The sequence below is a fragment of the Corythoichthys intestinalis genome, chromosome 6 (genome assembly GCF_030265065.1).
Source record: "Corythoichthys intestinalis isolate RoL2023-P3 chromosome 6, ASM3026506v1, whole genome shotgun sequence".
In the NCBI taxonomy this organism is placed as follows: Eukaryota; Metazoa; Chordata; class Actinopteri; order Syngnathiformes; family Syngnathidae; genus Corythoichthys; species Corythoichthys intestinalis.
Window position 1 is genome coordinate 10771958 of NC_080400.1, and position 27712 is coordinate 10799669.

General features: G+C 41.1%; 1 protein-coding gene across 1 annotated transcript in view; it reads right to left on the reverse strand.

The window, feature by feature from the left end:
• LOC130916964 (sprouty-related, EVH1 domain-containing protein 2-like) overlaps positions 1-27648 on the reverse strand; it is a 34212-nt gene extending 6564 nt beyond the window's left edge. The window contains exons 1-4 of the mRNA XM_057837967.1: positions 27434-27648; positions 19032-19188; positions 18776-18944; positions 14890-14951 (exon numbers count right to left, since the gene is read on the reverse strand). Coding sequence (XP_057693950.1) covers positions 14890-14951; positions 18776-18944; positions 19032-19188; positions 27434-27444 — 399 coding nt within the window. The 5' untranslated portion in view covers positions 27445-27648. The remainder of the gene's footprint in view (positions 1-14889; positions 14952-18775; positions 18945-19031; positions 19189-27433) is intronic.
• Between the last annotated feature and the right edge of the window lie 64 nt (positions 27649-27712).

Here is a 27712-nt window from a genome sequence, read left to right on the forward strand (position 1 = left end):
AAAAGAATATCCTGTAAAAATATTGAAGTAATGAGACGGAAACAATGACATTTTGCAGCTCTCTTCGTCGCGTTTTCCTCGTTGTGAATAGTTCCCCCTCGACGGGCTGACTGGTCCTTCTCAAGCCATTTATTTAGCTATTGGGGAATATACTTGGATAGAAAGAATATCCTGTAAAAATATTGGAGTAGAGAGACTGAAAAAATGACATTTTGCGGCTCTCTTCGTCGCGTTTTCCTCGTTCTGAATAATTCCCCCTAAATGGGCTGAATAGTAAAACCGATGAGCCCAGTCTCCCGCTGACGTCATCCACCTGTTGGGGACGCTCGAGCCCTATAACGGTAGGCGTGGCTAACCGGCAGATTAAAAGACTTAATTTCTCGTCATCTACGCTTTGCTAAATTGTTGTATATAGTCGAATCGTCTCAAAATATGATTCTAATTCACATAATAATGCTATTTAAGACTTTTTTTCTCCTGTCGTATGCTCTTTAAGGTAGTACCAGTTGAAGGGTTGTACTTTTGTTCACGTTGACAATTTTCAGATCATGCCTGCTTGTAGCTTTTTAGTTCTGGAAAAGCTATACAAAACTAATGTACCTGGGAGTACAGTAGCATAGACTCTCTTTTAAAGGGATCCACGGATAGAAAGACTTGTAGTTCTTCAAAGATAAACATTATTACGAGTTAAAATAATTTGATATTGAAACCCCTCTTGATGTTTTTGTTTTCATACGATTTGTAAAATTAGTTTAACTCGTAGGTCGCCATGGTGTTTGATGTCGCAGGGCGGGGGACATCACATGGTTACGCTGCTGGGCTTCCAGAATATGACTCTAGCGATATAAACATGTCATCTGTTCAACCCTTTCAATTTGAACCCGAGACGAACATTAATGATCAAGACACCACTGTCGATATTTCACAAAAAGAGCAGCAAAAGCAAAATGAACAGGGAAAACGGGATAAGACGAGACAAGACTAGGAAGAAAAAAAACAAACGGTGTTTTGCCAAAATGTGCTACACTGGTGAAACATCTACAAGAAGCCAATTTGACACCCAAAGTACGACCATGCGCTTTTAAGCTTGTTCTGTTAAGATGCATACAGAAAGAACATACTAAAGATGCCTTAAAGACCAAATGTGAAGTAATTTCATAACATGCCAAATAGGGTCACAATTAAAGTAATTAAATATCGTCCAACAAATAAAGCATGAAAAAATAATTTATATGTTGTATATTTGACAAAATAATCGCGTTTCCGAAGTTCGAGCCTGAAAGGGGACGAACCCGGAAGTGATACGTCACACCGAGAACAGCGATGGCAGTGCTCCATACGGCTGCCATACAAAGCCCTTCAAACAATGATTCAAACATCGATATAAGCGATAGATCAAGCGCAAGGGAGGAGATCCAAGTTTTTGAAGAGTTGGAGAAAGAAGAGGAGCTTAGAATTTTATGTTGGACCTAACATGTATTAGCCAGACACTAATCAGGATGCAAACAGTGCGCCTAGACTACCTGACTTGGAATGGAGACAAGACCCATTGAGATTACAAGATTGGTAAAATATAGGCTGTTATTATTTTCATGATTTGAAGATGCAGGCATTTGCACATAATTTTATGTTTTTGTCTATCTCATGACATTGTTTTAAAAAAATAATAATCAGACTTCATGTTCATTTTGGCAGATCTGGCAGCTCTCGTGCATATAAAATAATAATATAAAAACGTTGGGGGGAAAGCCATGGAGGACCAGGAGTGCAAAAATTCAATAGATAAATACACAATTAAATAAATAATTAAAGGTGTCATTAAAATGCTTTTATTTCAATATTTATTTATTTATTTCAATATTTATTTCAATTTTTATTTATTTTGATTTATATTTATTTATTTCGATTCATATTTATTTATTTCAATTTATATTTATTTATTTCAAAATTTATTTCGATTTTTATTTATTCATTTCAATTTTTATTCATTAATTTCAACTTTTATTTATTTCAATTTTTATTTATTTATTTCAATTATATTTATTTATTTCAAAATGTATTTCGATTTTTATTTATTTATTTCAAATTGTATTCATTTATTTCAACTTTTATTTATTTATTTCAATTTTTATTTGTTTGTTTCAATTTTTATTTATTTATTTCATCATTTATTTATTTATTTCACTTTTTTATTTAATAAATAAATACGCAATTAAATAAACAAAGGTGTCATTAAAATGCTTTTATTTCAATATTTATTTATTTCCATATTTATTTCAATTTTTATTTTATTTCGATTTATATTTATTTATTTCAATTTTTATTCATTTATTTCAATTTATATTTATTTATTTCGATTCATATTTATTTATTTCAATTTATATTTATTTATTTCAAAATTTATTTCGATTTTTATTTATTTATTTCAATTTTTATTCATTTATTTCAACTTTTATTTATTTATTTCAATTTTTATTTGTTTATTTCAATTTTTATTTATTTCATCATTTATTTATTTATTTCACTTTTTATTTAATGAATAAATACGCAATTAAATAAACAATTAAAGGTGTCATTAAAATGCTTTTATTTCAATATTTATTTATTTATTTCAATATTTATTTCAATTTTTATTTATTTTATTTCGATTTATATTTATTTATTTCAATTTTTATTCATTTATTTCAATTTATATTTATGTATTTCGATTCATATTTATTTATTTCAATTTATATTTATTTATTTCAAATTTTATTTCGATTTTTATTTATTTATTTCAATTTGTATTCATTAATTTCAACTTTTATTTATTTCAATTTTTATTTATTTATTTCAATTATATTCTTTTATTTCAAAATGTATTTCGATTTTTATTTAGTTATTTCAAATTTTATTCATTTATTTCAACTTTTATTTATTTATTTCAATTTTTACTTGTTTATTTCAATTTTTATTTATTTATTTATTTATTTCATCATTTATTTATTTATTTCACTTTTTATTTATTTCATTCTTGCACTCTTGGTCCTCCGGAGGGTGCAACCATGAAATAATTTTATCTGTCACGTTTGCTCGTCAAAGTTTCTAACATCTGATTGGTTGCTCAGCAAAACAAGTCTTAACTAGTCGATCTCAGATAATAGATTGACGCCTGAGGCATTGGCTAATTTTTATGTATACCCGATACATAAAGTGGCAGTGTAGATCCGTATAATCTGAAAAATAATTGCTCCCTCAAAATCACAAAGACGACGAAGATTAGTAGCTTGGTCAGTGTAGCGGTAGTAGGCCTTGACGCATTTCGCGTGTTGCCCAAGTAAAACATACATATGTCCAAAACGTGCCCAGAGCTGCTCAGGGAAGCAGCTAATTTAATCGAGGAAACTGAGGAGAACTCCACCAGCAGCCCATGGTGGAGTCCAGTCTGTGGCTTCTACATTGCGCGGGCCAGCGACTTTAAACGGGCTTATGTCTGTTTAAGGGAAACTCTAGTATACCTCAGAAGTGGAACGGTCCTTGGATATCTCCCAGATTTTATTTTTTTATCAAGTTTTGAAATAAGGCTAAATGACAGAAATAACTAGAAACTGCAATTTCTGGAAAAATTACACCTGGTCTTTCCTGTGTGGTTATACGGATCGTAGCCCCGCCCAAGGCTATCAATAGAATGGACAAACATGCCTATCAATGGCATTAAACGAATTAAATCCCATTAGAAATGAATGGGAAATTTGGACGTCCATGGCCGCCAATGGCCGCACCCTTTATAAGCATCAATGGAATTGGGGAAGTTTGGGGGACACGACCTATTGATATCTGGTCATTGTTGATTTTCGGAAAAAAAAAAAAATTCCCATTGAAAATGAATGGGAAAAATTTGGACGTCCATGGACGTCAATGGCATCACCCTCCATAAGCGTCAATGCAATCGTGGACATCTGGGGTACACGTCCTATTGATATCTAGTCATTTTGTGTTGATTTGGGGAAAGAAAAAATTTTCCCATTGAAAATGAATGGAAAACAATTTGGACGTCCATGGACGTCAATGGTATTAACTTACACAAGCGTCAATGGAATCCAAGTACAATGGCATCAATAGAATGAACAAACATGAAGAAATGCCATTGGAAATGAATGGGAACTTTGGACGTCCATGGATGTCAATGGCATCACTTTCAATAAGCGGCAATGCAATCGGGGACGTTTGGGGGACACGTCCTATTGATATCTAGTCATTTTCTGTTGATTTGGGGAGAAAAAAAATTCCCATTGAAAATGAATGGGAAAAAATTTGGACGTCCATGGACGTCAATGGTATCAACTTACATCGGCTTCAATGGAATCCAAGTACATTGGCATCAATAAAATGTAAAAACATGCTGAAATGCCATTAGAAAATGAATGGGAAATTTGGACGTCCATGGCCGTCAATGGCGGCACCCTTCATAAGCGTCAATGGAATTGGGGAAGTTTGGGGGACACGTCCTATTGATATCTGGTCATTTTCTGTTGATTGTGGGAAAAAAAAAACATTTCCCATTGAAAATGAATGGGAAAAAATTTGGACGTCCATGGACGTCAATGGCAGCACCCCCTATAAGCGTCAATGGAGTCAGGGATGTTTGGGGACAGGTCCTATTGATATCTGGTCATTATCTGTTGATTTGGGGAAATTTTGTTTTTTCTCCATTGAAAATGAATGGGAAACATTTTGGACGTCCATGGCCGTCAATGGTATCGACATCCAAAAAGTCAATTGAATCCAAGTACATTGGCATCAATAGATTCGACATGCATGGCCGTCAATGGCATCAATGCAATGTAAAAAATTCAATTGGAAATCCCATTGTAAGTGAATGGGAAATGTTGTCATTAGAAATGAATGGGCCAGTTTTTGAAAAATTTCCGGGGGACCGTAATTTTTATCAAAATTCTGTATACAACTTTTATGCCTCTCACCGTCACGGAATTTTTGATGCCCAAATTATGTGATTTGGTCAAAAATTGAAGGACTACATACATTTTAAAACTCTTCTTTGTTTCCCATTAAAAATGAATGGGCCAGTTTTTGGCAAATTGCCGGGAAACCGTACATTTTGTCAAAAAAAAATGTCTTGGTCTTTTTTATGCCCCTCGCCATCCCGGAATTTTTGACGCCCATCATGTGTGTTTTCGTCAAAAATTGACGGACTAGTAACAGTTTGAAACTTGTCTTTTTTTCCCATTAAAAATGAATGTGCAGGTTTTTGGCAAATTTCCGGGGCACCGTATATTTTTTCCAAATTGTGTTAATAACCTTTATTCCCCTCCCCGTCCTGGAATTTTTTATGCCCAAATTGTGTGATTTGGTGAAAAATTGTAGGACTAGATACATTTTGAAACTTTTTTTTCTCATTAAAAATGAATGGGCAAGTTTTTGACAAATTTCTGGGGAACCGTAAATTTTTTCCAAATTCTGTATACAACTTTTATGCCCCTCACCGTCCCGGAATTTTTGATACCTAAATTATGTAATTTGGTAAAAAATTGTAGGACTAGATACATTTTGAAAATTGCTTTTTTTTCCGGAAAATTGCCGTTTACGGGGAAACGGAAAATTTTTCGGGGACTTTTGAAAAAGTCCCTGCGTCGCGCGAAAATCCCGGACGTGTCGATACTTGAATGGTGCCGATCGGTCAAGCGGTTCGACTGCGCGGCGGGATGAAGGATTCCCATTCAAAAAAAAAAACAGAACTAGGCCTGCAAGCAGGACTGAACGGGCCCTCGCATTTTGGTGCAACTCGGATGTCACGCAGGTCGGGGTGGTGGCAGACGAGAACCTAACATGCTTTAAACTCGCTTCTTTTTTTGGGATGAGAAATTGTTTTGCGTTTCGAGCATGCAATGGCCACAAATTCTGCTGCCACTAGTTGGCGCGACAGAGTCGATGCCAATGACCACTAATGGACTCTTCAGGGTAAGACTTTCACCAAGCATGGGAAGTTTGGAGCAGATATCATGTATATCTGCCAAGTTATGACTGTTCAAAATGTGTGGAGAGAGAGAATGTTGACAGTCATTATCACTTTCCTGTTGGACCCTTCTGCTTCAACCAAACCTCAATAATTTTCATCAGGCATCTGAACACATGTCTTAAGGCTCCCCTTATGCAGGTTTGAGGTCGATTGATTTTTTCCCTTTAGAGGAGGAGTGTGTCCCGTAAAAAAGGGCATTTCCTGTTCCCACTAGGAGGCGCCAGGCACAATTGGTAAATTTTCAAACCAGTCCTGTTCAGGCTGGGATACCTCACACACATGCCAGATTTGAAATAGATTGAACCTTGTATGAGGGAGTTATCAGTCATTTTCCGAATTCGGTGTTTTGCCGAAAAAAATGGCAGACTTTGGCACCCCGCCCAGGTCAGGCCCGTGAATGAAAACACACCATTTTTATAACTTAAGATTTCATATGCCTCATGAACAGTCTCGCCAATTTTGAGGATGATCAAACTAATTCCCTCGGTGCCAAGGTCTCAAATGTGCACACTGTAAATCGATAAAAATTTCACATTCAATCCAAAATACCCGATTTCCTATAGTATTTGGAATGTGCGTGCAAGAGACTTTTTGGAGCAGTTTTGCACAAGGTATCGACTCTCCGAATTTCATCATTCTACGTTGAAAAAACCTAAATGGAGAGGCCTTTTTGAAAAATTCAAGGGGGCGCCACTGAGCCATTTTGTTACATGTTTTCGTAACGTTGCAAGATTATCGAACGTTACGCAAAGCCGCATGTATGTGAAAAATTTTGGTGAGTTTTTGTGCATATTCAAGCCTCCAAATGTAAACTCCTACTGTGAACCCATAAAAATTTCACATTCGATTCAAAATACCCAATTTCCTGTTGGATTTGGAGTATGGGTGCAAGAGGCTTTTTGGAGCAGTTAGGCATAAGGTATCTACTCCCCAAATTTCATTGCTGTACGTTGAAAAGACCTAATAGGTGAGGCCTTTTTTAAAACTTCTTTCTGTCGCCACTAGTTGGCACTGTAGAGTTGATGCAAATGAGCCTTAGAAGACTCTGCAAGGTATGACTCTCAACAAACACGGGAAGTTTGGCACAGATATGTTGGATATCTGCCGAGTTATGACTGTTCAAAGTTTTTGGCGAGACAAATTGTTGACGGTCATTTTCACTTCCGGTTTGGACCTCTCCGCTTCAACGAAACCTCAATATTTTTTATCAGGCACCTGAACAAATGTCTTGAGGCTCCCCTGAAACAGGTTTGAGGTCAACAGATTTTTTTCCCTTGGAGGAGGAGCCTGTCTCGTAAAAAAAGGCATTTCCTGTTCTCACTAGGGGGCGCTAGGCCTAATGAGTAATGTTTCAATGCACTCGTGTTAAGGGTGGGATACCGCACATACATGCTAGATATGAAAAAGATTGAACGTTGTGTCAAGGAACTATTAGTCATTTACTGAATTTGTCATTTTGCCGAAAAAATGGCCGATTTTGGCACCACGCCCAGGTCAGACCCGTGAATGAAAACGCACCATTTTCAAAACTTAAGATTTCATATGTCTCATGAACAGTCTCACCAATTTTGAAGATGATCCAACTAACTCCCTCAGCGATAAGGTCTCAAATGTGCACCCTGTAAATCGATAAAAATTTCATATTCGATCCAAAATAACCGATTTCCTGTTGGGTTTGGAATATGGGTGCCAATGCTTTTTTGGAGCGGTTTTGGACAAGGTATAGACTCCCCAAATTTCATTGCTCTACGCTGACGGACCCTAATGTTATAGGCGAATTTTAAAATTTCAAGGGGGCGCCACTGAGCCATTTTGTTACATTTTTTGGCAACGTTGTAAAATTATGGAAATTTACAATTTTCCGCACGTAGGTGCAAATTTTGGTGACTTTTCGTGCATGTTCAGGCCTCCAAATTGGCCGTTTTCATTTGCCCTGAAAAAAAAAAAAAAAAAAAAATCCTTTGCAAAACAATAGGGCCTTAAAAAAAATAAAATAAAAATCCTTTGCAAAACAATAGGGCCTTCGCACGCTTAGTGCTCGGGCCCTAAAAATCCTTTGCAAAACAATAGGGCCTTCGCACGCTTAGTGCTTGGGCCCTAATAACATATAGGGGGAGGCTGGAGAATCTCACTACCTGATCTTTCCAAAGGAAAGACCAGGTAACTAGCAGTTTTCTAAGTAGTTTTACTCTGAACTCCGACATCATTTTTACATCATAATGATTTAGTTTGGGTCTAGGGGTGCTCCAGTGTCTCTCTAAAGTGGACCCGTTGTCGAATAGGTCACCGTTTTTTTTTCATGTATTTAATAAAGGGACTTGCGCTCTGAAGCCACCTCATTGCATTCTGAAGCCAGCGCATTGCATTACCGTAATGCACATAATGCAAACAATAATCCAAATAAGGGGCGGCTGGTTTGACTTCGTTTTTACGAGTGGAGGCTGGCTTGACCGCAGTTCTAAACTATCGAAAACTCTTCGATCAACATCTTGATCTGACAGAGCCGAGATGATGCCAATAACGTTAATTAATTGCTCTGTTTTGTAGGACACGTAGCCAGGGTCCAAATGTCCTGCTTCAATTTGTTCTGAGAAATCTAACATGTCCTGAGAGAGCTCATGCAAAATCTCAGATAACGCCGCCATGTTGGGAAGAAATAGGACGAAGCAATCGCTTATTACTCGATCAACTCAAACCCCGCCTAGTTCACGCCCACCCACCGAGTTTGATGAGCCAATGACAGATAAAATTATTTCATGCGGCCACACGGGGAACAAGAGTGCAAGAATGAAATAAATAAAAAGTGAAATAAATGTTGAAATAAATAAATAAATGATGAAATAAATAAATAAAAATTGAAATAAATAAATAAAAACTGAAATAAATAAATTAAAGTTGAAATAAATTAATAAAAATTCAAATAAATAAATCCATCCATCCATTATCTTCCGCTTGTTCCGGGGTCGGGTCGCGGGGGCAGCAGCTTTAACAGGGAAGCCCAGACTTCCCTCTCCCCAGCCACTTCAACCAGCTCCTCCGGCGGGATCCCAAGGCGTTCCCAGGCCAGCCGAGAGACATAGTCTCTCCAGCGTGTCCTGGGTCGTCCCCGGGGCCTCCCGCCGGTGGGACATGCCCAGAACACCTCTCCAGGAAGGCGTCCGGGAGGCATCCGAACCAGATGCCCGAGCCACCTCAGCTGGCTCCTCTCTACGCGGAGGAGTAGCGGCTCGACGCCGAGTCCCTCCCGGATGACCGAGCTTCTCACCCTATCTCTAAGGGAGAGCCCGGACACCCTGCGGAGGAAACTCATTTCGGCCGCTTGTATCCGGGATCTTGTTCTTTACGTCACGACCCAAAGCTCGTGACCATAAGTGAGGGTAGGAACGTAGATCGACTGGTAAATCGAGAGCTTTGCCTTTCGGCTCAGCTCCTTCGGACCACTACGGACCGGTGCAGAGTCCGCATTACTGCAGACGCCGCACCGATTCGCCTGTCGATCTCCCGCTCCTTCCTACCGTCACTCGTGAACAAGACCCCAAGATACTTGAACTCCTCCACTTGGGGCTCGATCTCATCCCCGACCCGGAGAGGGCACTCCACCCTTTTCCGACTGAGGACCATGGTCTCGGATTTGGAGGTGCTGATCTTCATCCCAACCACTTCACACTCAGCTGCGAACCGCTCCAGTGAGAGTTGGAGGTCACGGCTTGATGAAGCCAACAGCACTAAATCATCTGCAAAAAGCAGAGATTCAATGCTGAGGTCACCAAACCGGACCCCCTCAACGCTTCGGCTGCGCCTAGAAATTCTGTCCATAAAAATTATGAACAAAATCGGTGACAAAGGGCAGCCTTGGCGGAGTCCAACCCTCACTGGGAACGAATTCGACTTACTGCCGGCAATGCGGACCAAACTCTGACACCGGTCGTACAGGGACCGAACAGCCCTTACCAAGGGGCTCGGTACCCCGTACTCCCGGTGCACCCCCACCGGACTCCCCGAGGCACACGGTCGAACGCCTTCTCCAGATCCACAAAACACATGTAGACTGATCGGGCGAACTCCCATGCACCCTCGAGGACCCTGCCGAGGGTGTAGAGCTGGTCCACTGTTCCACGGCCGGGACGAAAATCACACTGCTCCTCCTGGATCCGAGATTCGACTTCTCGGCGGACTCTCCTCTTCAGCACCCCTGAATAGACTTTACCAGGGAAGCTGAGGAGTGTGATCCCTCTATAATTGGAACACACCCTCCGGTCCCCCTTCTTAAAAAAGGGGACCACCACCCCGGTCTGCCAATCCAGAGGCACTGTCCCCGATGTCCACGCGATGTTGTAGAGACGTGTCAGCCACGACACTCCTACAACATCCAGAGCCTTCAGGAACTCCGGGCGGATCTCATCTACCCCCGGAGCCTTGCCACCGAGGAGCTTTCCAACCGCCTCAGTGACTTCAACCCCAGAGATCGAAGAGCCCACCACGGAGTCCCTAGACTCTGCTTCCTCAAAGGAAGGCGTGTCGGTGGAATTGAGGAGGGCCTCGAAGTATTCTCCCCACCAGCTCACGACGTCCCGAGTCGAGGTCAGCAGAACACCATCTTCACTATACACAGTGTTAATGGTGCACTGCTTTCCCCTCCTCAGGCGCCGGATGGTGGACCAGAATTTCCTCGAAGCCGTCCGGAAGTCATTTTCCATGGCCTCGCCGAACTCCTCCCATGTCCGGGTTTTTGCCTCGGCGACCGCCGAAGCCGCAGTCCGCTTGGCCAGCCGGTACCTGTCAGCTGCCTCCGGAGTCCCACAGGCCAAAAAGGCCTGATAGGCCTTCTTCTTCAGCTTGACGGCATCCCTTACCGCTGGTGTCCACCAGCGGGTTCGGGGATTGCCGCCACGACAGGCACCAACCACCTTACGGCCACAGCTCTGATCGGCCGCCTCAACAATGGAGGTGCGGAACATGGCCCACTCGGACTCAATGTCCCCCACCTCCCCCGGGACAAGGGAGAAGTTCTGCCGAAGGTGGGTGTTGAAACTCTTTCTGACAGGGGATTCTGCCAGACGTTCCCAGCAGACCCTCACAATACGTTTGGGCCTGCCAGGTCTGGCCAGCATCTTCCCCCGCCATTGGAGCCAACACACCACCAGGTGGTGATCAGTTGACAGCTCCGCCCCTCTCTTCACCCGAGTGTCCAAAACATGCGGCCGCAAGTCCGATGACACGATTACGAAGTCGATCATCGAACTGCGGTCTAGGGTGTCCTGGTGCCAAGTGTACATATGGACACCCCTATGTTTGAACATGGTGTTCGTTATAGACAAACCGTGACGAGCACAGAAGTCCAATAACAGAACACCACTCGGGTTCTGATCGGGGGGGCCGTTCCTCCCAATCACGCCCCTCCAGGTCTCACTGTCATTGCCCACGTGAGCATTGAAGTCCTCCAGTAGAACAAGGGAGTCCCCAGAGGGGGCGCTCTCTAGCACACCCTCCAAGGACTCCAAAAAGGGTGGGTATTCTGAACTGCTGTTCGGTGCATAAGCGCAAACGACAGTTAGAACCCGTCCCCCCACCCGAAGGCGGAGGGAGGCTACCCTCTCGTCTACCGGGGTAAACCCCAACGTACAGGCGCCAAGCCGGGGGGCAATAAGTATGCCCACACCTGCCCGGCGCCTCTCACCATGGGCAACGCCAGAGTGGAAGAGAGTCCAACCCCTCTCGAGAGGATTGGTACCAGAACCCAAGCTGTGTGTGGAGGAGAGTCCGACTATATCTAGTCGGAACTTCTCTGCCTCACACACCAGCTCAGGCTCCTTCCCTGCCAGAGAGGTGACATTCCATGTCCCAAGAGTTAGCTTCAGCAGCTGGGGGTCGGACCGCCAAGGCCCCCGCCTTTGGCTGCCGCCCAACTCCCTACGCACCCGACCCCTTTGGCCCCTCCCACAGGTGGTGAGCCCATGGGAAGGGGAACCCACGTTGCCTTTTCGGGCTGAGCCCGGCCGGGCCCCATGGGGCCCGGCCACCAGACGCTTGCCTTCAAGCCCCACCTCCAGGCCTGGCTCCAGAGGGGGGCCCCGGTAACCCGCGTCTGGGCAAGGGAAACTGGGGTTCATTAATGTTGCTCATCATAAGGGGTCTTTTTGAGCCATACTTTGTCTGGCCTCTCACCTAGGACCTGTTTGGCATGGGTGACCCTACCAGGGGCTTAAAGCCCCAGACAACATAGCTCCTAGGATCATTGAGACACGCGAACCCCTCCACCACGATAAGGTGATGACTCACGGGGGGCAAATAAATAAATAATAATCCAAATACATTTTGAAATAAATGAATATAAATTGAAATAAATCAATAAAAATTGAAATAAATCAATAAAAGTTGAAATAAATGAATAAAAATTCAAATAAATAAATAAAAATCGAAATACATTTTGAAATAAATAAATATAAATTGAAATAAATAAATAAAAATTGAAATAAATATATATGAATCGAAATACATAAATATAAATTGAAATAAATAAATAAAAATTGAAAATTGAAATAAATAAATAAAACTTGAAATAAATAAATATAAATCGAAATAAATAAATACAAATTGAAATAAATAAATATAAATTGAAATAAATAAATAAAAATTGAAATAAATATTGAAATAAATAAATAAATATTGAAATACCAGCATTTTAATGACACTTTTAATTATTTATTTAATTGTGTATTTATTTATTGAATTTTTGCACTCCTGGTCCTCCATAAAAGAAGGAAATGAGTCGTTGATGGCTTTCTCCACTTTATTGTGGCAACAATAAGAAAACAAAATAATAGCGGACTGCCGCCGCATTCGACCGCAAAGTTTTGCTTCTCGCTCATCTCACGCCCTCGCCTCCTACTAGATTAGACTAGATTCAATAAAACCCCAAATAGTAAGTACGGTACTCGCCGCTTTTAATCCACGAGCGCACGTTTTGGACGTCTCGCCACATAGAAGGAATTGCAGTAACCTGGTAGTATTCATCGAGTGACAGTGACAATCTATGTCATTACCCTGAGTGTCCATTACGCACTTAAAAACATGGCGCCCTCCGTAGGTCAAAACTTGTGCTAAATAGTATAGATTTTTAAAACAATGGCAATATTATTATCGCTATGTAACGGTGTTATTTATAACAGCGTTATTCCCAACACTGCCACAAGGTGATATCTTATATGGGGCTCCACTCCGATTGAGATTGACGGTCATGTTTTGCTTCTTCCATTTTCTAATGATTGCTCCAACAGTGGACCTTTTTCACCAAGATGCTTGGCAATTGCTCCGTAGCCAGTGTTGTCACGGATTACTTAAAAAAGTAATTTAATTACTGATTACACCTCAAAAAAGTAATCTAGTTACTTTACTGATTACTTTATAATCAAAGTAACTAAGTTACTTTAAAAGTAACTTATCAGTTACTTTTTACCAATTTTTCTCCTTGTACTGCCTCAACATAAAAATAACAGAAAAATTTCATCACGTGTCATTGAGTTTTTCACATAAGGCTTAATCTTTGAGTTAGCGGGGGTTTAATTAGTCGATGGAGGCAACCACCATTGACTCGCCCTAGCTTAGCCATCCCGGAGCCTTGAAACTAACAAATAACTGACGAACTGCACGAAATTTGTTTAAATAAAGTCCAACGACTAATTAAATCCCCACTAACTCCAAGATGAAGCTCAATGTAAAAAATTCTGAACTTCCCCTTTGAAATAAAGACCTAGCCATTAAAATGTTGTCTATAAAAGTTGTAACGCGTAGAGTAACGCGTTACTTACTGACAACACTATCCGTAGCCCTTTCCAATTTTGTCTCTCGTGTCTTTTGGACAACTCTTTGGTCTTGACCTTGTTACAAGTTTGAGTCTTACTGATTGTATAGGCTGGACAGGTGTCTTTATGCTGCTATCGACCTCAAACAAGTGCATCTGATTCAGGATAATACATGAAGTGCAAGTGGACTTTTAATAGACGGACTCATAGGTCTTTCAGGGTTACGTGAGCTAGTGAGAGTAACGTTAATCTTATTTATTAGCGCTTAGCGCTCTACTGCTTGAAGATGGCGGCTGTTTACTAACGCTGCCCAGACGTGGCTGAGTCTGTCATGTCGCATCTAGTTCAACATACATGTGATCTCTATAAGACGCATCAGACGCTACCTGCTACCAACGTAGCATCGTGCTGGCTAGTATTTAGCAACGTCGGTGTCGTTTGTAGCGGCTATCGGCTGCAGTAAATTTTTTTTTTTTTTGCTTCTTCCTCTACGCACGTGACATCAGCGCGTTGTGCCGCATTAAAAGTAGTCCGAGCAAAACGTGATGCTTAGACCTGTCAAAATAAACAATTACTCGAGGTGAATAAAATTACTCGGATCAGTTTTTAAACTCGAGTTACTCGAGTTGCTCGAGTATTTGTTTCAGCTCTACATGTGTTCAAATACTTATTTGCAGCTGTATCACGCAAATAAATTGTTAAAAAAATCATGCATTGTGATTTCTGGATTTGTCTTTTTAGATTCTCTCTCACAGTGGACATGCACCTACATTGAGAATTTCAGACTCCTCCATGATTTCTAAGTGGGAAAACTTGGTAAATGGCAGGGTGTTCAGATACTTATATACTGTATCGTTCTGGATTTAGATGAACAAACCGTTACCATAGAGTCCACTGGAGTATGTGAGGAACAACGTGTACCCTAACATGGTTGCCTAGTGTACTGTCTTATTATGTTAGGAACATACTAGTATTGTTTTGATTAAACGGGACTATGGGTCAAAATGTACATCAAAAGAAATAAATTGACTCTTATTGGGAATTGGAACCAAAAACTTGTTGAACACTCACAGCTTGCCCGTCGTCCTCGGTGTCCGCCTCCTCCGGGGTAGACAACAAGGGTGAGTATGACCCTACAAGAGAAGAAATGTTAAGACTAGTGTTGCATTGTGAAGGGAATAGGTACCGTTCTCGCACACACCATATTAATTGTTTGCATTAGTCTAACACATTCATCTAACTATAGTTTAGGCAGACTTCACCCCATGGCCTTGAATCATCTTATCGGGGCTCATAAGGGGGAAATGAAAAAAATAGAACCGTTTCTCATAGGCACCGTCGAACTCTTTGCATTACTCTAACACACGTAATACAATCAATCAGGGAATAGTATCATTTCTCATACAGTGGGGTAAATAAGTATTTAGTCAACCACTAATTGTGCAAGTTCTCCCACTTGAAAATATTACAGAGGCCTGTAATTGTCAACATGGGTAAACCTCAACCATGAGAGACAGAATGTGGAGAAAAAAAAACTGAAAATCACATTGCTTGATTTTTAAAGAATTTATTTGCAAATCATGGTGCAAAATAAGTATTTGGTCAATACCAAAAGTTCATTTCAATACTTTGTTATGTACCCTTTGTTGGCAATAACGGAGGCCACAAGTTTTCTGTAACTCTTCGCTTGGTGCAAAGAAATCAACTGTGGGAGCAATTATGAGAAAATGGAAGACATACAAGACCACTGATAATCTCCCTCGATCTGGGGCTCCATGCAAGATCTCACCGCGAGGCGTCAAAATGATAACAAGAACGGTGAGCAAAAATCCCAGAACCACACGGGGGGACCTAGTGAATGACCTACAGAGAGCTGGGACCACAGTAACAAAGGCTACTATCAGTAACATAATGCGCTGCCAGGGACTCAAATCCTGCACTGACGTGTCCCCCTGCTGAAGCCAGTACACGTCCAGGCCCGTCTGCGGTTCGCTAGAAAGCATTTGGATGATCCAGAAGAGGACTGGGAGAATGTGCTATGGTCAGATGAAACCAAATTAGAACTTTTTGGTAGAACCACAATTTCTTGTGTTTGGAGGAGAAAGAATACTGAATTTCATCCAAAGAACACCATAGCCACCGTGAAGCATGGGGGTGGAAACATCATGCTTTGGGGCTATTTTTCTGCAAAGGGACCAGAACGCCTGATTTGTGTAAAGGAAAGAATGAATGGGGACATGTATCGAGAGATTTTGAGTGAAAATCTCTTTCCATCAGCAAGGGCATTGAAGATGAGACGTTGCTGGGTCTTTCAGCATGACAATGATCCCAAAAACACAGCCAGGGCAACAAAGGAGTGGCTTCGTAAGAAGCATTTCAAGGTCCTGGAGTGGCCTAGCCAGTCTCCAGAACTCAACCCCATAGAAAATCTGTGGAGGGAGTGAAAGTCCGTGTGGCCCAACGACAGCCCCATAACAGAACTTGATATGTTTAACAGAAGGCAAGTCTGGAGAGACACCGGTGAGTAACCCTTTGTGTGGGACGGGGTGAGAGGCACAGCACGTCACGTGAGTGACACGACCAAACACTGCTACGATGCGTGCTAACTACACATACTGTAGATGAGAAAATGTCACAAATTGTGAACTTATGATGGAAACTATGGTGAATTTTCATCTCGTCTCGTCAGACGAAAATTGGCATTCGTCTCGTTATGTTTTAAATCTCCTAAGACACGTTTTTGTTGGTCATCGTCATGTCAAAAATTGTTCGTCGACGAAATATTTTCGTTATCGTCATTGTTGACGAAAACAACACTAGTTGTATGCAGAGAAAACCTCCCTCCTGATGCTTTCAAGAGAGGGCGCTAGCGGCTAGAGGTGCTAGTATGGGCTTTTGGCCTAGTGCAGGGGTGTCCAAACTTTTTGCAAAGGGGGCCAGATTTGGTGTGGCAAAAATGTGGGGGGCCAACCTTGGCTGACGTCCTTTACGTAGAACGATATATTTAAGCAAATTTTAGCAAGCCGTTCTGTGTGTCACATTTGCTTTATTATAGGGCTGCAGCTATCGAATATTTTAGTAGTCGATTAATCCATGGACTAGTTAGTTCGAATAATCGAGTAATCACATAAGGAACATGAAAAATTAAAACACCTGAGCTGAGCCTCAGACGACAATTTTTTTGAAAAATGAGGATCTGTGTACAACAAAAGAACAATTGGCTAACTTGGATAGAAAAAGTCTGCTAGCTTAAATGCTATAAAATGCTAAAGTTTTTTTTTTTTTACAATGCTCTTAACAAGTGGTTCAGACACATATTCCTAGAAAAAACGGCTAAATATACCTACAAACTAAATTAAGAATGCATTAAAAAAACATTCGCTCGAAAAAAAAACTTAGCTTATGTTGGTCTTAACAGGGAGCAGTTGGATTCAGCCATGTGAAAAGAGGCAGACCAGAGGGCATTGTATCCACCCTCATCAGTAAAATTAAATGCAAACACTTTTAAAATCAACCATTACAATGCCACTTTAATTAAACGAATACTCGAAGCAACAAAATTTAGTTCGAATATTTTTTTCCAATCGAATACACGAGTTAATCGATTAATCGTTGCAGGACTACTTTTTTTTTTTTTTTTTTAATAATTTCAACAATCTCGCAACTAGCGTTCTCTTTCGACTCTCGGGCTCTTGTGAAATACTGCTGCTGTGAAATAAAACTCGCTTCAAGTTGCTTCAATTTCTCGCTACGTATCTACCCTGTAATCTTGTCGTACATGTCAGCGTGTCTTGTTTGGTAATATCGCCTCATATTGAACTCTTTAAAACAGTGACTGTCTCTATCCAAATGAGGCAGACACAGTCGTTGCGTATTTTAGTGACGAAATAGCCCAGTTTCCACCTATCCTTGAAGTGCCAGCCGTTGCAGTCAACTTTTTGTTGTTGTTGATTGTCGCCATTTTAGAAAATTGGGAGTAAAGAGTCACATGTGGTAATGTTGCTTAGAGTGCTGCTCCCTTTTAGTAGGTAAATGAGGAGCAGCATTTAGTGTGTAAACTACTTCATATGCTTGTAGCAGTACTGCTGACCAATTTATTAAGTCTGTGTGCGGGCCAGACGTTATTGATTTTATGACAGAGGCTGGGGGCCGGATGAAATCCGACCACGGGCCACATTTGGCCCCCGGGCCGGACTTTGGACATGTCTGGGCTAGATGGACCTCTTGTTCCTTTACTCCACTGCATCTTTACGGACTGTAACTTCACCTGCTAATTCCCATTAGCGGTCCCGGGGCTTCCTGTCTATCCGTCCTGGGAGTGGATCTCTCCTGACTGTGGTACTCCCCAAGTTTTCCCATTTTCTCCCAAAGAATCTGGAGTTTTTGGAGTTCTTTCCTTGCCAACGTGGAGGGTCTAAGGATGGGGGATACCCAGGTTTTTAATATATTTATTCATCTTTGTTGCTTCATTTGCTGTTTCTGATTGTGTATCATATTGCCTCTGCAAAGCCCTTTGAGACAAAGTTGTTGTGATCCAGGGCTATACAAATAAAATAAAATTGAATTGAATTAATTGCTTTCAGCCATCTGTTTCTCCTTTTCTTCTCACGAGGCAGAATGAAGAACTTCAAATGCGGCTCCGAACTCTTCCTTGTGTGACAACCCGCAACACAGCAACTTTTAGTCATTCCGACGCAAAAAAGACCGCAAATAAGACGAAAGTTCAACGCATTTGTATTACAATGCACCACAGAGCAACTGCTTGTGACTCGTATTTTGCCCTGTTTTTAATATGGCAACGCTTTGTTGTGGCTGGTGACGTCATTAATGCCCGGATGTCTGACTGCGTCTATTCCACACAGCCAGGAATCGGAATCGGGTGTAAAGAATGGTATCAGTGCAACACTAGTTACGACTGCCCCGCCCCCACCGTGATTGTATTTTTTGGCACGCCCACCTCGGTCCAATTTGTCGATGACGGCCCGCAGACCCTTCTCAAAGGAAATGGCGTCGGCGGGACTCTGGAAGGTGAGGCCGAATTTGCGCTCGCCCACCCGCCAGTGATGAAAAATGGGGTTCACCTTGTTGTAGACCAACCCCTTTTGCACAGCGCATTCCAGCACCGGCTGAAAACACACAAGCATCAGACATTCAATAAAGTTTTGGGGATTCGAAGAAACCTTCTGGACCATAAGCGACGTCGTCATCATCACCGCTCCGTCTCGCAGCCTCTCTCCACGGATGACGTACTCCCTCCGCTTGTGGCTCCGCCCCTTGCAGATGACCACATGACTAAGGCCGCCGCCGCCCAGGGGCACCCAGCCGCCGCTGGAGTCGTCACGTGTCATCACCACGGCGCGAACACGCACGCTGGACGAGATGGAAAGCAAGGTAATTAGCATTAACCAGGCATGAAAATCTCTCACCTTTTGGTGAAATTCGCCGTTTCGAAGTGAAAAAGGTGACCTACGTGAATTGTGTAGAGCCGAGGAAATTTTTTATTTTTATTTTTATTTTTTTATGTCGGATGCTTGGTATGCAAGCGGGGAAAGCCGTACAAAGCATAAGCAGATTTTAAGGGGGGCAAAGCCCCCCCCCTGGTGGCCGAAAAGTGTAATTGTATGAAATTGACTTTCCTATTTCTATAAAAGTTGGAAAGCAATAAAACTGCAAAAAAAAATGAATGAAATAAAAAAAAAAAAAAAAATTTTTTTTAGAATGGCTCAAAATTTAAAAAACAGATCATGTGACTAGTACCTTAGACGGTCATTTGCTTTGCATATGACCCCCAACCCCACACCTAAAGCGCCGTCACCCAGTTGTAATTTTGGAAGACAGGAGACAATTACAAACTGGCAGATTGTAAATCCATCTAACAAACTAACAACATGTTTTATTGAAGTTGCTAAAGTTGGTAAGCCTGTCGCGATATGCAATGAGTTCATTTATCGCACGATAAATAAAAATGAGGGCGATAATTTTCACGGCTGCATTTTATCATCGCGTGCGTGCGTGCATACATTTGTGCGTGCGTGTACACGTGCGTGTTGATGGCATACAGCGAAGCAAATAAGCATTTAGTCAACCACCAATTGTGCAAGTTCTCCTACTTAAAAAGATTAGAGAGGCCTGTAATTGTCAACACGGGTAAACCTCAACCATGAGAGACAGAATGTGGGAAAAAAAACAAACAGAAAATCACATTGTTTGATTTTTAAAGAATTAGATTGGAAAATAAGTATTTGGTCACCTACAAACAAGCAAGATTTCTGGCTGTCAAAGAGATCTAACTTCTTCTAACGAGGTCTAAAGAGGCTCCACTCGTTACCTGTATTAATGGCCCCTGTTTTAACTCATTATCGGTATAAAAGACAACTGTCCACAACTCAGTCAGTCACACTGCAAACTCCTCTATGGCCGAGACCAAACAGCTGTCGAAGAACACCAGAGACAAAATTGTAGACCTGCACTAGGCTGGGAAGAATGAATCTGCAATAGGTAAAACGCTTGGTGTAAAGAAATCAACTGTGGGAGCAATTATTAGAAAATGGAAGACATACAAGACCACTGTTAATCTCCCTCGATCTGGGGCTCCATGCAAGATCTCACCCCGTGGCGTCAAGATGATAACATGACCGGTGAGCAAAAATCCCACAACTACACGGGAAGACCTAGTGAATGACTTACAGAGAGCTGGGACCACAGTAACAAAGGCTACTATCAGTAACACAATGTGCCGCCAGGGACTCAAATCCTGCACTGCCAGACATGTCCCCCTGCTGAAGAAAGTACACGTCCAGGCCTGTCTGCGGTTCGCTAAAGAGCATTTGGATGATCCAGAAGAGGACTGGTAGAATGTGTAATGGTCAGATGAAACCAAAATAGAACTTTTTGGTAGAAACACAGGTTGCCCTGTAATTCACCGCCAAGCCACTAGAGGGGTGTGGCGTTATGTTTGTACGGTTTTGGGGCATGCTTGTTGACTTACTCTCGTCTAGTTTAACGGAGAAAAAATAAACAATGCAAGATGGAACGCTTTAATGTGGATGTTCAGCTCATCAACACTGAATAAATGTTGATCCTACAAATGTTGAGGCGCAGGCGATGCGGAAGACAGTTTCGAGGCGGTCTGTCCAATTTTTGATGCCACATAGAGAGTTCTAGCCTCGGGTGGAAACCAGCTAGCTGTGGCTGCTAGCTTCAAACTGGCGTCGAGCACTGCGTCCAGCGTTTTGTCCGAGGTCTGCAAAGCCCTCCGGCCCGATTTGTTTGCAGTGTTCTACAACCAGCCAGTGGGAAGCCATAGCAGATTTCTGGCGTCTATGGAACTTCCCAAACTACGTTGGAAACCTTGATGTTAATGTTATCATAAAAGCACTGAGGCCCCGTGTGGTTCTGGGATTTTTGCTAACCGTTCTTGTTATCATTTTGATGCCATGGGGTGAAATCTTGCATGGAGCCCCAGACGGAGGGAGATTATCAGTGATCCTGTATGTCTTCCATTTTCTAATAATTGCTCCCACAGTTGATTTCTTTACACCATTGCAGATTCAGTCTTCCCAGCCTGGGGCAGGTCTACAATTTTGTCTCTGGTGTTCTTCGACAGCTCTTTGGTCTTGGCCATAGTGGAGTTTGCAGTGTGACTGACTGAGGTTGTGGACAGGTGTCTTTTATACCAATAATGAGTTAAAACAGGTGCAATTAATACGGGTAACGAGTGTAGCCTCGTTAGACCTCGTTAGAAGTTAGACCTCTTTGACAGCCAGAGATCTTGCTTGTTTGTAGGTGACCAAATACTTATTTTCCACTCTAATTTGAAAATAAATTCTTTAAAAATCAAACAATGTGATTTTTTTCCCACATTGTGTCTCTCATGGTTGAGGTTTACCCATGTTGACAATTACAGGCCTTTCTAATCTTTTCAAGTAGGAGAACTTGCTCAGTTGGTGGTTGACTAAATACTTATTTGCCCCACTGTATACACATATACACATGTATAGTCACACTCCATACACCCAATCTATAATTTGAGAAAGTGTTCAACATTTCATCTTTGAACTTTGAAAACCTACCAAAAAAAAAAAAAAACCAGAAGACTGCAAAAATACTCCTTCCCCCATTAAGATATCTTCAGAAAATACTAAAAGAAAAGCTAAAACCTGAACAGCACAAAAAAATCGATAAAATACATGGAAAATGTGACAAACTGCACTAAAAGGCATGCAAAAATCTGCAAATACAAACAAAAAAACCCTGCCAAAGTCTGAAACCGTGGAAAAAACTTGGCAAAACAGTGAAAAACTACAAAAACACTACAAACTACCAAAATACATAATCATAATCCCTCCTCCATTAGCAAAACTGCAAAAACCCCTTTAAAACCTGAACAGCACGAAAAATTGCAAAAATGCACAGAAAATGCAACAAAATGCAATAACAGCAAAAACAAAAAAAGCCTGAAAAAGTTTGAAAGCGCATGAAAATATTAGCAAAACTTAGAAAACCTACCAAAAAAAAACACAGAAAACTGCAAAAATACCCTCTCCTCCAATAACATCGCTTAAAAAAAGACAAAATAACCCTCTAAAACCTGAACAACACGAAAAAAAAAAAAAAAGAAACAAATACAAACAAAAAACCCTGCCAAAGTCTGAAACCGTGGGGGAAAAATGGCAAAATACACAGAAAGAGTGGAGTGGATACAGGCAATCATTTGGACCGTGTTTTAAATTGTGCAAAGCCTTGACATCTCTTCCACAACAATGATAACTATTGAGGCGAGCAACATGGGAAAGAATGACAGGAGTTGATCTTTTACTTGACACCCTACATTGTACAAAACACAAAGAAGATATATTATTTGCAGCCGCCACACACAGTCATGGTTACCCACTTCCCATCATGCATTTGTGCAGAACAGTTTTGTCACTACATTATCATTTACTGACAGCTCAACACATACACTAGATGGCAATATTTAGGCACAATATACAAAGTCACAAGTCTTTCTATCCATGGATCCCTCTCACAGAAAGAATGTTAATAATGTTAATGCAGTCTTGTGGATTTATTGTTATAATAAACAAATACAGTACCTATGTACAGTATGTTGAATGTATATATCCGTCTTGTCTTATCTTTCCATTCCAACAATAATTTACAGAAAAATATGGCATATTTTAGAGATGGTTTGAATTGCGATTAATTACGATGAATTAATTTCTAAACTGTGATTAACTCGATTAAAAATGTTAATCATTTAATCATTGACAGCCCTAATTTTAACGTAAATGGTCGTCAATGGCATCAATTTATATATGCCTCAATGGAATCCAGTACATTGGCATCAATAGTAGCGACATTCATGATACTCAATGGCATGGACGTACATAGCTGTCAGTGGTATTGACTTACTTAGGCGCCACTTCAATGTCAATGGGCTGTAATGGTAAGTGGTAAAAAAAATCACAAGCACCTATGTTTTTCTCTCATTCAAAATGAGTGGAAAATATTTGCCATTAAAAATGAATGGAATTCCGGTCATTCTGACTTTTAAACAGTGCCGGTCGGTCAAACGGTTTGGAGTCTCCACTGCGCCGAAAAAATGTGGATAATAAGATTATGAAAGAAAGAAATAAAAATAAAGTTGAGGAATTTTACTAGCTGGGCCTTTGCCTTTCAAAGTCCCATCTAATAAAAAATCTCTTTTCACATACAAAATAATAATTCAATAGTGACGGTACCAATGAGGTGTCCCTTACTTTTTCAGGGAGTTGGCAATCCTACTTTTAAATCTCGCGAGAAATCACGAGACTATTGCAATTAGTTGGAAAGACACATTAACATTATGTTGCATCAACAATATCTAATCAAGCTCCTCATTCACTGTTCATGTTTATGTAGAGACTGCATGATTCAATCATGCTGACCTTGGAAACATGATGGTTTCTTGCTGAAAATGCACACTGTCTTTTAGTAAACTTTACAACCTGCCTGATTCATTTTTTGGAGTGTACTTTCTTTTTATGGCTGGGTTGAAACAAAAGCGGTTGCGTGACGTCTGTAAACAGGGGGGGTTCCAGGGTAAACCGGACAAATTAAAAATAGTTAGGGGGCTTAATGCACCATGAATTTGCTATGGAATCAGGCAGGTTGAAAAGTTTACTAAAAGACAGTGTGCATTTTCAGCAAGAAACCATCATGTTTCCAAGGTGAGCATGATTGAATCATGCAGTCTCTACATAAACATGAACAGTAGCTAGATTAGATCATGTTGATGCAACATAATGTTAACGTACCTTTCCAGCCAATTGCAATAGTCTCTTTATTTGTCGCGAGATTTAAAAGTAGGGTTGCCAACTCCCTGAAAAAATAAGTGACACCTCATTGGTAGAGCTGGCCGGCCCAATAACCGTCACTATTTAATTATTATTTTGTTTGTGAAAACTGTTTTATTATTTTTTATTTTATTAGATGGGGCTTTGCAAGGCACAGGCCCAGCCAGTAAAATTCCTCAACTTTAATTTTATTTCTTTCTTTCATAATCTTATTATCCACATTTTTTCAGCTCACTGGAGACTCCAAACTGTTTGACCAACCGACTAAATATTGCCATGTAGTGTATTTGTTGAGCTTTCAGTAAAAGATAATGTAGTGACAAATCTGTTCTGCCCAAAAGCATGATGGGAAGTGGGTAACCCTGACTGTGTGTAGCGGCTGCAAATACGATATCGTGTCTGCGTTGTGTGCAATGTAAGGTGTTTAGAAAATGATCAATTCATGTTAGTTATCCCAACGTTGCTCCCCTCGATAGTTAGTATTGTTGTGGTAAACATGTCAAAGCTATAGATAAGTAAAATCATGGTCAAAATGAATGCCTGCATCCACTCCACTCACTTGTCACTGCCTCTTAACTCTATATATGTGTAGAACGGCGCCATTGTAGTCTGTTTGGGGCAATGCGTGAGTGGGTCGCTCCGTGCATGCGTTAAATATTTTAACGTGATTATTTCAAAAATTTAATTACTGCCCATCAACGCGATAAATTTGACAGCCCTAGTTGTGCCTTATGTTGGTTCAACATGTGTGCTTTATGTTAAAAGAACACAATTGCTTAATACTGAAGGAAAGCAATTTAATCAGGTGCAAATTATGTATTTTTTTATTGTCGGTTCAACATGTATTTTGGGGTGAACATGAGTGCCTTATGTTGGCTCAATAAGAGTGCGTTATGTTCGCGCAACATAAGTGCCTAATGTTGGCGAGACGTGTGCTTTATGTTAAAAGGACACTATTACTAAATACTGAGGGAAAACAATATTATCAGGTGCAAATTCTTTCCATAATTTTCTTGTGTCAGTTCAACACCCCATATTTTTGAGTGGTCACCTATTGTTCTAGCAAACAAAATAGGTATTTTGGCTTAAAATACACTCCAAAAAAAAATGGGGTGTTGAACTGACATAAAAAAATTATGGAAAGAATTTGCACCTGAAAATATTGCTTTCCCTTAGCATTTAGCAATTGTGTCCTTTTAACATAAAGCACACGTGTCTCGCCAACATGAGGCACTTATGTTGCGCGAACATAACGCACTCTTGTTGAGCCAACATAAGGCACTCATGTTCACCCCAAAATACATGTTGAACCGACGTTAAAGAAATACATAATTTGCACCTGATTAAATTGCTTTCCTTGAGCATTAAGCAATTGTGTTCTTTTAACATAAAGCACACATGTTGAACCAACATAAGGCACAACTAGGGCTGTCAAATTTATCACATTAACGGGCAGTAATTAAATTTTTGAATTAATCATGTTAAAATATTTAACGCATGCACAGAACGACCCACTCATGAATTGCTGCACACAGACTACAGTAGCGCCGTTCAACGCATATATAGAGGTAAGAGGCAGTGACAAGTGAGTGGAGTGGATGCAGGCATTCATTTAGACCATGTTTTACTTATCTAAAGCTTTGACATGTCTTCCATAACAATACTAGCTATTGAGGGGAGCAACATTGAGAAAACTAACATGGATTGATCTTTTTCTTAACACCTTCCATTGAACACAATGCAGACACGATATAGTATTTGCAGCCGCTACCCACATTCGGGGTTACCCACTTCCCATCATGCTTTTGGGCAGAACAGATTTGTCACATTATCTTTTACTGAAAGCTCAACAAATACACTACATGGCGATATTTAGTCGGTCGATCAAACGGTTTGGAGTCTCCAGTGAGCCGAAAAAATGTGGATTATAAGATTATGAAAGAAATAAATAAGAATAAAGTTGAGGAATTTTACTGGCTGGGCCTGTGGCTTGCAAAGCCCCATCTAAAAAAAAAATTAAAAAATTAAAAAAAAACACTTTTCACAAACAAAATAATAATTAAATAGTGACGGTTATTGGGCCGGCCGGCTCTACCAATGAGGTGTCACTTATTTTTTCAGGGAGTTGGCAACCCTGCTTTTAAATCTCGCGACAAATGACGAGACTATTGCAATTGGTTGGAAAGGCACGTTAACATTATGTTGCATCAACATGATCTAATCTAGCTACTGTTCATGTTTATGTAGAGACTGCATGATTCAATCATGCTCACCTTGGAAACATGATGGTTTCTTGCTGAAAATGCACACTGTCTTTTAGTAAACTTTACAACCTGCCTGATTCATTTTTTTTTTGAGTGTACAGCAGTTTATTCAATAGAGGGTTGCAAGAGCAGAAACTGCTTTTTCAGTCTTGTCTGTGTTTTCTGCCGTATACTTTTACTTAAGTTAAAAAAAAAAAAAAAAAAAAAAAAGTGAGTACTTCATCCACCACTGTTCCAATGTTACCATGTGGACGCTGGGACGTCAGAAAGCGAGTGTTTCCTTTGCTACCCATGAACGCTACTTGCGCGCGCGATTTTTTCTTTTTACCACAGGAACCATCGCGATAATTCAATCGCGAGTTTTTATTTCCCTCTTCCCTTCCTCCCTTCCTTTCTCATCCCCCTCGTCCATCCCGCCCCTGCTTACTGCAAGTCATTAAGAAGACATATACTGCATGTTGTTTTTTATGAATGGAGCGAAAAGCGAGGCTTTTGAGGGGATAAAAGAGGGGGGGAGAAGGCCAGGATGAAGGCGGGGGGAAGGAGAGATGATGCTGAGGATGCTAGTGGGAAAGGGAGAAGAGAGGGGAGGAAAAAAAACAACACATTTCATTCATAAATTTTGGCTTTAAAAATCATAATGAAAGGACGAGACACGTTGAGAAAAAAATCACGACGCCTCTCGCCTTGAATGGCGAGATGATGCCTCCCTGTTCCTCATCCTTGCCATATTTTTGCCCTTTTTTAACCTCCATCTTTATATTCTCCCTTTCCGTGATGAATTATTCTTTAAAAAAAAAATTTTTTTATCATTATTATTTTTCCTGCTAGTGCACTCGCGTTATATTCATTCATATACATGGCGTGTAGGCGGGTTTTCCGAGCAGAGAAAAATCGGGAAAATGCACAAGTATGATGTGATGTGTTTTTTGTGTGTGTGTGTGTGTTTTCATGGTCCGATTTGTAGTGATAATCGTGTTAGTGAATAATAATAATGTGTTGGTATTGACTTACTTGCCCTCCATGGCCGCCCGCCGGAGTCCTGCGCGGCCGCGGGCTGTGGTGTCGCTGTGCTCGGCCTCCTCTCGGCAAACGCACGCCGACGGGGCTCACATCGTCCCCGGCATCCGCTCGCTCTCCCGGCCGCGGTCGGCCTCCTCTCCGGCGGGGCGTCCTCGACGTCGTCTCGGCCGATCAGGACAAGCTGGAGGTTGCAGCAGCCATATTTAGCTGGAAGCATCCTCCCTCCCTCCACCTCCCTCCATCCCTCCCTCCTTCTTTCTCTCTCTCTCT